The following is a 12,678-nucleotide window of genomic DNA, read 5'->3' as shown; positions in this document are numbered from 1 at the left end:
ATTAGTAACCTACCTGATTTGCAACCCTGATCTTGGTCACACGCCCCTCGTTTTCTCCTGCAGCTTGCAATATGATGCCAGTTACCAATGACTTTTCTTTTAAGTCGATGGATATTTTCTGTGGAAATATAGAGAGATGTAGAGCCATGAATAACATTGTCGGTGTGCCTAGATGTTCGCGACATGTTTAATCGTCCTGACGAAGTAGTCTATTGACTGCCTAGTACTACGTTCTGCAATGACTGGTATTGTATGTTTCGGACGATTCAAGTAGACCACGGGGTACGTATGTAAGCTCATCATCACTCCATGTTAAAGTCATCCAATGCAATTCCAGGCCAGCAAAACTGCATTTTCAAAGTCTTTTTATGTAGTAAGTGTATACCCATGATGTCTGGGAGACAAAAAAGCAATGTCGCCAAAAGAGAACGGTATCCTAGGCTGGTTCTAGCTATGGATGCCTCTTGTACCTTGCTTTTAAGCTATTTCAAACGCTTCAAGTATGAAATGGTGACGATGATGTGCATGTTAAGATATAATAATGGATGTCAATATAAGGCAGATTTCATCATCTAGAACATTTCTAAGCTATTCTTTGGTACCTGTTCAGAATTACTAGAAGCAATGTTGCCTTTCCAGGGTTTTGTTGCTCCTAGTCGAAGAGAGTTGTCCTCACAGCATTTCGGAGTCGCCTTGATCTGCTTATCTTTGATATCACCATTTTCCATGCCGAGTGGTTTGTTGGACGCTACAACACCAAGGTATTATGTAAACAGCTTTCCCTGGTTAAAACAAGAGTCAGTGCCTGGTTGATGTCCTTTTTTTCAAAATATATATCTATTGACATGGTCTTTATTTTGTTTTGCACTGCATTAAGAATTGGTTGACAAGACTGTAATCATTTCTATTCAACAAGGAAACGTGCTACAAATGTCAGCAAAAAAATTAACAACCCTGCATAATAGTTTGCTCCATGGTGTGCATTATTCTGCAACAAAGCACACTTGGCAATACTTGTATCATTGTAACTGTGACATTATGGTGTCATAATCAATATGAAATGGGGGCTTCTGATTGGTCAACGCCACCTGGCTATATGATAACTTGCAATAAAACAACATTAATATTTGACCCAGTGTTGACGTCACACGACAGAGAGGTCACATGACAAGCCTCACCGGGTCAGTCTAGGGAGGAAGACCAGAGTGACTGGTCGAAAGCTCTAAGTGAGAGAACTTTTTTTGTATTGGATAAAAAGTTTCAACTTGTAACATGTAACTACTACCTATGACCGTTTATTACCGTCTATGTGTCCAAGTATCTCCATCCTCAGACACGGTTGCTGTGGTGGAGTATCGTCTTTCCCTGTCCAGTCAAGCAGTGTAACGGTCAACTCTTTCGTGAGAATGCTTGGTTCCAAGAGACACGTTACGGTACTGTTGGCATGGGGTGTGCTAGGCGGTGTGGTAGACCACGGAACTTCTATTTCCTATGCGTATGATAAGCAGGAATGACTCTCCATCGAAATTTGTTAAGAGAAAGTGTAAAGAAACCATGATATATTCATATTCGTCGATGAAGGTTAGACATCCAGGTAATAAGATACGCCAAAAAGCAGTTACTCAAGCAACTGGATATGATTTTGTCGAAAAAGGAACAAAAGTCAGATATGGCAAGACAAGATGATGCAAATTAGTCTAAAAGCTCCTGTTATACAGAACAGGAGCTTAACACATCCAGGGTCACTCTTTCAAACTCGAGTCCACGGATATCGTAGACCGCAAAACACGCTGGTGTGAAACGTGGTGTTAAAGAGGCAATGTATGAAAGAATGTACAACCCCACCCTCAACAGGGAAGGGGGGCTACGAGTCGATCTTTCCGGCACTTGGGATTTGGCAATCCCAGCCCCGAGGACAGACAACGCTTAAGCTCCTGTCCTGTATAACAGGAGCTTTCAGACTAATTTGCATCATCTTGTCTTGACACGTCTGACTTTTGTTCCTTTATCGAATTCCAAAAATTAGTCTTCACTATATTTGCATATCAATCAATAGGTTGTGCTTATAAACCTGCATTTCCCCTCTGGTCTCTCAGTCACTGACGAAAGCTAGTGGATACTAGCTGAAACGTCTGACGTTTTCAAAATCATATCCAGTTGCTTGAGTAACTGCTTTTTGGCGTATATTCATATTCGTCTCATTATTAAAAAATGGATGAGGTCCATACCTCTCCTTCATTGACCTTAATCTTTTCCACACGTTCCCCCTTGACTCCAGCTTGCAGTATGATACCGGTCACCGAAACCGCCGTTTCTCCCAACTCGATTGTTATCTCCTGATCGTTTGCAGAACGACCAATGGAAGACATGTGCACAGTTATCTTTCTTTAGGTGGAATAAAAAAAATCAGTACATAAAGTCAATAAAGTCATCAGATTGATCCCGAATGTACATCATACCTGTTCACCACCGGTGGTGCCCCTCCAAGGCTTTTCTGCGTGCAGGCGGAGAGAGTTATCCTGGCTGTCTCCTATTCCTGGCCTGATGTGTTCATTTTTGATGACTTCACTTTCCATACCGAGCGGTTTGTAGTAGGCTATTGATATCAACAGGAATTGTAAGTAACCAAAACTTGTGAGGTGAGGAGACTTTAGGGAAGTACCTTTCAACTTACTCCCATGCTACAGGTTGTAGCAATAGAAAATACTGCACTGACTTAATCTTATGGATGGCATTCTTTGAAGACCCCCAAAAATCCAGCGGAACAAAATGCTGCTAAACAAAGCTTGTATTAACATTGTGCATTTCCAGTATTACCTAGCGACTTTTGCAACAAGTGGGCATGCACATACTGGCCTTCTGCAGCATTTATGAGTCGGCACTGTACTAAGTTCTGTGGTGCTTTGGCAGCCTGGGTGCCATCCTCCGTAGTTACCGCCAGCTATTGCCGCTGGCTACCATCGACAACGGCGGATAGCCCCCAGGCAAGAGCCTCGTCTGAGATGATTTTTAGAACAGGCAAAAATCAATAAGCGCGGATGCCATCCATAGAATAAAATTAGTGTGGCCTATGTCGTAGGCAACACTGATGGCAATTTTTGCACGTACCTGTACACGAAGCCTGGCTGTACAGTGGTACAGATTCTGTTAAATGTTCAAGTCAACCTTGTCAACTACGAAAACAACTTGAGACTAGAGAGGCCGACATTTGCTTTGGAGCAAATACAGCATATTTCAGTCCATCTCCCTCCCACGCAAAAGTGGACTATTCCAAACTTACCCCAGTGTAAAACTGGCAAAGATTCTCAAATAAATGAATTATATAGTAGCTATGTAATTGAGAACAAAGATGCAAGAACAAGCACATTGAATCTCGAAAGCTTTACTAATCTTCTTACAGGTATGCAAATACTAACAATGATGAGATTTGATACATTTTAAAGGTCTTAGGCACATAAAATTGAATGTGTGTGTCATTACCCACGACTTACGTGCAATGTGACCTCAGGTGACCCGCAATGGAACACGTGTTCCATGGCCAACGGCAGATGGAACGTGCCATTCTTTAGATAGAACATGGAACGGGTATAGCACTTTTGGCCCTTTTTTTACTGAAAATAGCCATTAAAGTCCCCCAAATGAGTCATTTGGAAGTGGTGTATGCCAAATATGTGACTGCTGTTCTGTAGACACATGTTCAAGGTACCCTTATACCGAATTTCAGATCATTTGGTTGTAAAACCAGGGCTCAGGATCCAAAAATCCATTTTTTGGCGAAAAATGCCCCAAAAAAAACTTCATAAAAATTTTTCAAAGGCATGTATCAAAAAAATGAAAAAAAAAGCCTAGGGGTATTGGCCCACTCTACCTCCATGCCAAATTTCAAGTAATTTGGCTGAATGATGGCGGAGTTGAATCCCTTTGACTGTCTGGCAGGAGAAGGAGAAGAAGAAGAAGAAACATCAGAGAACACAATATATTTCATCCATACCATGGTATGGACTGAAATATAAATATGTGTCGACTATACTACTAGTACTAAGCCTTAGGTCTTAAATTCTTAATATCCTTTTTGCTCTGGAATACAACACTAGACACGGCATCACCGCGCGCATTGATTTTCAAGGGATTTCTGAAAAAAAAAACACGAAATTTTGTTGCCCTCCGACGGTGGTCATCAACATGCCAGAAATGACTGAATATGTCGTAAAATACGCGCTATGTTTTTTTCAGAGACAAATGGGTCTTAATAGTTTACATAATAAAGTCAAACCATGGCCTCCGGAGAGTTCAGAGTCACTTTGTCAGTGAGAGTCCTGTGTTCTGGTAGGTAGTCTATAGGAGGTCCAGCAAACTTGAGGCACAATTTGTCGCGTTTGATGGCAAGTGTTGCCAGTCAAATGTTTTCCATTGCATATAATTAAATACCCAGTGTAGCTACCAAGGTATGCCCATGATGGTGCGACAAGCACTAGTGCAACAGTTTCTCTAATTAATTGGGACGCATACCTATCTAAAATGAAAAAAAATACTGTTGGATACAAGAATAAAAGACCCGTTGGTAAATAGTTATATCATGTTTTGTCGCCTTAATTCTTGTTTAACAAGGTTTACGAACTCAAAGTTTGAAAATTTGGCCCACCTTGTTTGTCGCATTAGATTAGGAGTATTTGATGGATGCCATCCCTAAAATTTACTTGCTGTGATCTTAGCATTTTACTTACCAGCGTAATCCAGTATGTAACTCATGTACATAATCTGACTCCAGCGCTTCTTCTTTTTCACCTAGAAAAATGCAGAATGATATTTGGTTATAAGTAAGCTGTGTATCTAAGATTTTACGTTATAATTATACACGCGGTAACAATATATACGCCTTTTTATACCGCATATGATAGCCATTTTTGGGATTGCATGTAGAATTACATGTAGCTTACTTGTACAGAATTACATGTAGCTTATACTTACTCACACTCTTGTAGGTATTCTTTATATTCAATCCCTGGTGAAAGGCTAAAGAAGGTTGATTTATCTTGATAGGTTGATTTTTCTCAGTTTAAACTTAAAGACACCTACAGCCAGTTTGTCCTTGAGATGAATGTAGAGCTTCATGCCCCTGCTGTTGTCTCCATCAGCTCTCCAGTCGAACTGCAGCTGCAGCCCGTACGGTGTTGTCCACATGATGCACTCATCGAGCAAGCTGTGAGCGTCGCCCACTGCATGTATAGAAAATATTGACCAGTTTTCTGTTTAATAAATTGCACTCCGTAGAAGATAGATTCTGTAAGATGAAATACATTTTGTACTTGATTGTAAACTGTATAGTACGGAATGTGATATACTATTTAGAACAATTCATTTAGACAAACTATGTAAAAGTAAAACAAAGAAAGAGATATCCAGTCATCTCATGTCTACCAGTAAAACCACACGATAGAAAAATATGTGAATTCATCTCCAGTTGCTTTAAAAAGAGAGAAGAAATTTCAATAGGGGCTGCACGAGCAACCTCCATGGAGGAGCTCTGCGGAGCTCCTCCATGGAGGTTGCTCGTACAGCCCTCCGCGATACCCCCGCAGAGATCTGCGCCAAAAGAAGTCAATTCGTTGGTTGGCGTCACCGTTCAGTTTTACTTTCACCTCTTTGCGCTCTGCGCTCAAAACAAGTCAATTCGTCATGGCTGGCGACACAGGTTCAGTTTTGTATAGACCTCTGGGGATTTTAAGCCAGTTCAATGTGACTACTAGGCTTTGTAACGTACCAGGGTACCGCAGAGCTGGCTATTGCTGCTCTGACAGGTCGGGTTTAGTCGGTTTCAAGCTTGCAGTCAATAGCTCTGCGCCGAAACAAATCAATTCGTTGGTTGGCGTCACAGCTTATTTTTGGTTAGACCCTTGTGACTAAAGCTATAAGTACAAAACAAGTCGATGCTGATGGTTGGCGTCACGGGTTCAGTTTTGCATAGAGCTCTGAAGATATCATGTTTATTGAATATTACTATTAGGCTGAACAGCCAGTACTCTGTCACAAATAAAGACTTCGTCACGCAACTCTGCACAGGACTGCTCGCACAACTCTCCGTCAGTCTGTGACACACGAAGAGCTCTGCGCCAAATAAAGTCAATTCGTTGGTTGGCGTCGCGGTTCAGTTTTGCTTTCAACTCTTTGCGCTCTGCACTCAAAACAAGTCAATTCGTCATGGCTGTCGACACAGGTTTAGTTTTCTATAGAACTCTGAAGATATCAAGTTAATTGAATATGACTATTAGGCTGAACAGCCAGTACTCTGTCACAAATAAGGACTTCGTCACGCAACTCTGCACAGGACTGCTCGCTCAACTCTCCGTCAGTCAGTCTGTGACACACGGAGAGCTCTGCGCCAAATGAAATCAATTCATTGTTTGGCGTCACGGTTCAGTTTTGCTTTCACCTCTTTGCGCTCTGCGCTCAAAACAAGTCAATTCGTCATGGCTGTCGACACAGGTTCAGTTTTGAGTTCCGGGGATTTTAAGCCAGTTCAATGTGACTACTATGCTTTGTAACGTACCAGGGGACCGCAGAGCTGGTATTGCTGGTCTGACAGGTCGGGTTCCGTCGGTTTCAAGCTTGCAGTCAATAGCTCTGCGCCGAAACAGCTCAATTCCTTGGTTGGCGTCACCTCTTATTTTTGGTTAGACTTCTTCTTCTTCTCTATAATGCCCAACATCATGTTAGTGATGACACTGGCATGTCGTAGTGCTCTGCTGCCTTCGTCAGACATGTTTTGGCGAACCTGTTTATTTTCCAAGCCGTAATCCCATCTCATTAGTTCATAGTCCGTAGCCTGGGTCGGGAATCCTTAAGGGCACTGTAAAACTGCACTGTTCAGTGACTGTTGGAGGCACGTGACACAAAGGTGTCCACAGTAGGTGCCTCCAACACTTCGCAGCTAAGCCTGTTCCTGTCCTTCACTGTTCTTGGAAGGAAGGACCCTCCTCTGTACTGTGTCCTTGTGTGAATAAGACGGAACTGTTTGTTGTGGGTTCTACGTTGTCGTGGAGGGAGAGGAACCAATTTGTTCTTGATAATTGGACACCAAAGAAGCTCACGTTGTATCTTTTAAAGACAAGTTAGCCGTGCCACCCTCCTACGTTTCTCCAAAGATGACCAGCCAAGCGTACTCAGCATACTGGTCACGCTGGAGGTATTGTGGTAACGTCCGAGCACAAACCTTGCCGCTCTTCTCTGGACTGCTTCTAGTTTATCCACTCCCTTCCTGGTGTAGGGGTCCCACACTGTGCTTGCATTGTCGAGTATAGGCCGTACAAATGCTTTGTATGCTTTCTCCTTTATTCTCTTAGAGCAGATCTTAAGGTTGCGTCTAAGAAATCCCAGTACCCGATTTGCCTTATTTACAGTATTGCAGATGTGTGTGTCCCAAGCCATATCTCGACTCATCGTTGTTCCCAGGTAGTTGACAGTCTGTACGGTAGCTAGGGTGTGGCCGTGTAAGACGTAAGAGCTCACAAGCGGTCTTCTACTTCTAGTCACCGACATTGCCACGCATTTAGAGGGGTGGAATTCCATATCCCAACAATTCTCCCAATCAGCCAGGCGTTGGAGATCTTGTTGGAGTTCTGCCTGCTGCTCTGTGTTGGACGTGATCTTGTACACGCCAGTGTCATCCGCAAACAACCGTGCCCGAGCGGATAGTTTGTTTGGCAAGTCATTAATATAGGCCAGGAACAAGCAGGGACCCAATATCGAGCCCTGGGGGATTCCTGAACGCACGCTAACATACGTTGAGCTGTGGCCGTCGACTATGACCGCTTGGCGACGGTCACTGAGGAAACTACGGATCCAAGTAAGGGCTGTATCTTGGATACCGTATCTTTTGAGCTTGTGTAACAAAAGGCTGTGGTTCACCCTGTCGAAAGCCTTCGCGAAATCCATGATCAAAACGTCTGTTTGACTTCCTTCTTCCAGGTTAGACGTGACTTCTTCCACAAACTCCAAGAGTTGGCTTTCGCACGAGCGCCCTCTTCGAAAACCGTGTTGGTTGTCATTCAGAATGTTGTGAGATTCGAAGTGTTGCATCACTGTGCTTACCACCACATGTTCCATTATCTTGCACGCAATGCATGTTAATGATACAGGTCTGTAATTTGCAGGGTTGTACTGTTCACCCTTCTTAAATACTGGTGTGACAAATGCACTTCTCCAGTCGTCTGGGACTGTGCCTGATGCCAATGATGATTTACAAACAATAGTCAGTGCAGGTGCCAGTTCCTCTGCTAGCTCTCTTAACACTCTTGGGTTGATTCCATCCGGTCCTCCGGCTTTGTGTGGCTTGAGGTTTTTCATCAATTTCTTCACTCCTTCACATGTGATTTGGATACTGTCCATTACTGGTGTAGTTGTGTCTTCCGTTCCAGTCTTTTGCACGAACTCCTCGTTAGTGTATACTCGACCTTCACCAAAGACTGATTGGAAATGCTCATTCAGAATCTCTGCTTGCTCTTGTGGGTTTGACGTGAGGACACCGTCCTTCTTAAGCGGCGTAACTCCTGTGTTCGAGGCCCTCAAATTCTTCACGTATGACCAGAACCTCTTGTTACCTGGTTTAGAACCAGCTTCCTCCTCCGTAAATACAGAGTTTAGGTAGTTCCAATAGCTACGTCTTGTCTGTCGTTGGATTGTTCGACGCAATTCCTTAATTTCTTGTTTTTAATCTAGTTGAGCCGTTTTTCTTCATTCGTCTGTATTTCCTGTCTCTCCTGTTAATGAGTCTACGGATGCTCGGGGTGATCCACGGTTGACTGGGTCTGGCACTTGTTGTCTTATGTGGTATGTATTCCTTTATTGCTGTCAGTAGCGTAGTTTTAAAGAGTTGCCAAAGCTCCTCAGTTGTGCTGGTGTGGCTCTTGTCCTGGATCTTACCGCTCAGTGTTCTGGCTGTCTCCCTCAGGCTGTCCCAATCTGCCCTTGCGTAGCAAGGGATCTGGCGTTGTACTTGTTTCCTCCTTCAAGCACCAGTGCTAATCTCGCAGTACGGTATACTGTGATCTGAAAGACCTGGAATAACTTCCACACTAGGGATCAGGTCTGGACAGTTCGTCAGGAACAAGTCCAGTGTGTTGTCTTCCCTGGTTGGCTGTTTGACCATTTGTTCCAACCCATTGTCGTATAGTAGGCTAAGAAAGTCTTGGTGGAGGCGGGGGTATGGTGACCTTGGTTTCAGTGTAGTTGTGTTCCATTCCCAGCCTGGGAGGTTGAAGTCACCTCCTATAAGTAGGAGGGCGTTTTGTAATCTAGCTGCTCTCTGAAGTGATATACCAAGGTGACTCAAGCTCTCTTCGTCCCCTACATCAGGTCTGTAGTATGCAGCCACGTACAGCGACCTCCGACCTTTCAGCTTAATGCGAACCCAAAGTAGTTCGCATACCCCGACTTCAAGTTCTGGAACTGCAAAACTGTCAATGTTGCTACGCACAGCAATCAGAACGCCTCCTCCGCGTCCCTCCCTGTCTTTCCTGTACACTCTGTATAAGTTTGGAAAAATTTCTGCAGACGCAATTGTTGGGTCTAACCAGGTCTCTGATCCTATCACAATATCTGGTTTCAAACTTTCCAAAAGATGTGGGAGCTCAGCTCTCTTAGAGCTGGCTGACTGAAAGTTGATGTTTAACACACGTAGGGGCCTCTCTGACCATTTGTCTTGTTTCCTGCTCCTAGTTGGAGTAGATGCATGCTGTGGCTTAAACTGTAGGTCGACAGGTGTAGAGCAGGACTCCAGAGATGAGTCGTGAAGGGACGGCTCTGACTGGTCCACACCGTGCAGGTCAAAGACTGTCCTGCTATTGGGGCTACCGCATATTGCACAATACCATTGGATATTGGAGTCAGCTAGCTGTTCGTAGGATTGTGTGTGTACGCTCTGGCAGTGGCCATGAAACCACTGACCACAGCTTTCGCATTCTATTCCCCGGTCGTTCCAGGAAACCTTTAGGTCACATGTTCCACAAATCCATGAGGAATGGGAGGTGGAGCTTTCTTGGGATTGAGAGAGACTTTGGGAATGCTCCATTTTTGAGCCACAATTTGCTACTGCTGCATAGAAATTTATACTAATAAGAACAGATAAATAACACAGGATCAATTTCTGGCTTAACACTGATTGAGACACACTATGCTTTCTACTTGATGCTAAGTGGTCATTTTGGTAATGTTGGTTGAAAAATCCCCACATTCTGGTCGCTAGGTCCCAGTCCACGAGAAGCGCGGACTTTTTTTCCCTTGTTCGAGGCTCCCGACCCAAGATGGCTGTACTGCATAAATCCTACGGTTCGACCCACCGCATGGAATTTATCCCACGGCTTTTCCCGCCGCGTGAAACAGGAATATCCCACGGCTTTTCACGCCGCATGAAAAGAAATCCGTGTACGTTGGTAATACTGTGACGTTTTGTTGATAATTTGTTTATGTCTCAAGAAAGTAATTTTCAAGATGGCGTCGTTCCAAATTTACACTGTGCTACACACTCGCCGGAGAAATTTCCAATAACTGAGCTCTCGGTCTCCTGTCAGGCTACTAACGAGCTTCGGCATTTACCTTTGTGTCCTATTGGTGTCTTGAGTCCGTCCGAGAAGAGTTGTAGTTGTATTTTGGTAAGTTTTGGGTGAAAAACCCGGTGAATTTGCCGGAGCGATTTATAACATGTCCGACTCCAGCGCGCATGCGCACTACTTGATCTTTGTGAATAAAGCTTTAAGTACAAAACAAGTCGATGCTGATGGTTAGCGTCACGGGTTCAGTTTTGTATAGAGCTCTGAAGATATCCTGTTTATTGAATATTACTATTAGGCTGAACAGCCAGTACTCTGTCACAAATAAAGACTTCGTCACGCAACTCTGCACAGGACTGCTCGCTCAACTCTCCGTCAGTCTGTGACACACGCAGAGCTCCGCGCCAAAACAAGTCAATTCGTTGGTTAGCGTCACGGTTCAGTTTTGCTTTCAACTCTTTGCGGTCTGCTCTCAAAACAAGTCAATTCGTCATGGCTGTCGACACGGGTTCAGTTTTGTATAGAGCTCTGAAGATATCAAGTTAATTGAATATGACTATTAGGCTGAACAGCCAGTACTCTGTCACAAATAAAGACTTCGTCACGCAACTCTGCACAGGACTGCTCGCTCAACTCTCCGTCAGCTTTGCGCCAAAACAAGGCAATTCGTTGGAGCGCAAAGAGGTGAAAGCAAAACTGAACGGTGACACCAACCAACGAATTGACTTGTTTTGGCGCAGAGCTCTGCGTGTGTCACAGACTGACGGAGAGTTGTGCGAGCAGTCCTGTGCAGAGTTGCGTGACGAAGTCTTTATTTGTCACAGAGTACTGGCTGTTCAGCCTAATAGTAATATTCAATAAACAGGATATCTTCAGAGCTCTATGCAAAACTGAACCCGTGACGCCAACCATCAGCATTGACTTGTTTTGTACTTATAGCTTTATTCACAAGGGTCTATAAATCAAAAATAAGCTGTGACGCCAACCAAGGAATTGAGTTGTTTCGGCGCAGAGCTATTGACTGCAAGCTTGAAACCGACGGAACCCGACCTGTCAGACCAGCAATACCAGCTCTGCGGTCCCCTGGTACGTTACAAAGCCTAGTAGTCACATAGAACTGGTTTAAAATTCCAAGAGCTCTATACAAAATTGAACCTGTGTCGACAGCCATGACGAATTGACTTGTTTTGAGCGCAGAGCGCAAAGAGGTGAAAGCAAAACTGAACGATGACGCCAACCAACGAATTGACTTCTTTTGGCGCAGAGATCTGCGGGTTCCGTCGGTTATAAAGCATACAGAGCTCCGCGACAAAACAAGTCAATTCGTTGGTTGTCGTTACTGTTGAGTTTTAATTTTACCTCTTTGAGCCCTGCGTTCTAAACAAGCCAATTCGATGGCTGGCGTCAGTTAAGTATAGAGTTCCAAGGATTTTAAGCCATTTCAGTGTGACTACTAGGATTTGTAATGTACCAGGGGCTCTCCCAAACAAACAAGGCTTCGCAGAGCTCCATGGAGCTGCTCGGACAACCCCAGTTCCGTCGGTTATAAAGCATACAGAGCTCCGCGACAAAATTCGCTGGTTGTCGTCACTGTTGAGTTTTGTATAGAGATCCTCGGATTCGCGATATCCCAGCAGAGCTCTGCGACAAACGGTGTAACAGAAAACCTCAGGCAGCTGGTAACAACAACACGATCAAAATATCCGAACACAAACATCGTTATGTCTGCTATACCCCCGAGGAACGACAAACAACTGATGGAGGTCACACGCGACGTTAACACCTTCCTGCACATCCTTCATCAATAAACTGCCTTCATCAGTCTAGCGGACAATGACAATCTCGGCGAAGACGGATCCATAAAGAGAGCTTTGTACAAACAAGACGGGTACCACCTCAACAGAGACGGCCTAAAAGTACTTGCAGCAAACTGGAAGACTGCAATTCATCCCCTGGTAGGCATGGGTACCTACAATAGAGGACAGAGATGGAGTACTGACCCTGCACCGACAAACCGACAGAACAGAAAACCGGGGTCGGAAAACAACCAATTACAATCTTCAGAACAAAACAGAAATCGTGACTGGACCAACCCAGGCAGTAGCCCTCGCGAAGAGTCGAACCCGAACTCGTT

The 12,678-nt window shown here is 44.2% G+C and overlaps 1 protein-coding gene across 1 annotated transcript in view; it reads right to left on the bottom strand.

Moving 5' to 3' along the window:
- LOC109471271 (chitin synthase 1-like) overlaps positions 1–5,213 on the bottom strand; it is a 15,857-nt gene extending 10,644 nt beyond the window's left edge. Inside the window, exons 1-7 of the mRNA XM_019770555.1 lie at positions 5,077–5,213; positions 4,725–4,785; positions 2,460–2,596; positions 2,229–2,336; positions 1,303–1,489; positions 603–748; positions 10–118 (exon numbers count right to left, since the gene is read on the bottom strand). Of these exons, the coding sequence (XP_019626114.1) occupies positions 10–118; positions 603–748; positions 1,303–1,489; positions 2,229–2,336; positions 2,460–2,596; positions 4,725–4,785; positions 5,077–5,181 (853 nt within the window). The 5' untranslated portion in view covers positions 5,182–5,213. The remainder of the gene's footprint in view (positions 1–9; positions 119–602; positions 749–1,302; positions 1,490–2,228; positions 2,337–2,459; positions 2,597–4,724; positions 4,786–5,076) is intronic.
- Between the last annotated feature and the right edge of the window lie 7,465 nt (positions 5,214–12,678).

The sequence above is a fragment of the Branchiostoma belcheri genome, unplaced genomic scaffold (genome assembly GCF_001625305.1).
Source record: "Branchiostoma belcheri isolate BF01 breed outbred unplaced genomic scaffold, Haploidv18h27 scaffold245, whole genome shotgun sequence".
NCBI classification, from domain to species: Eukaryota; Metazoa; Chordata; class Leptocardii; order Amphioxiformes; family Branchiostomatidae; genus Branchiostoma; species Branchiostoma belcheri.
This window is presented reverse-complemented; position numbering and strand designations above follow the sequence as displayed.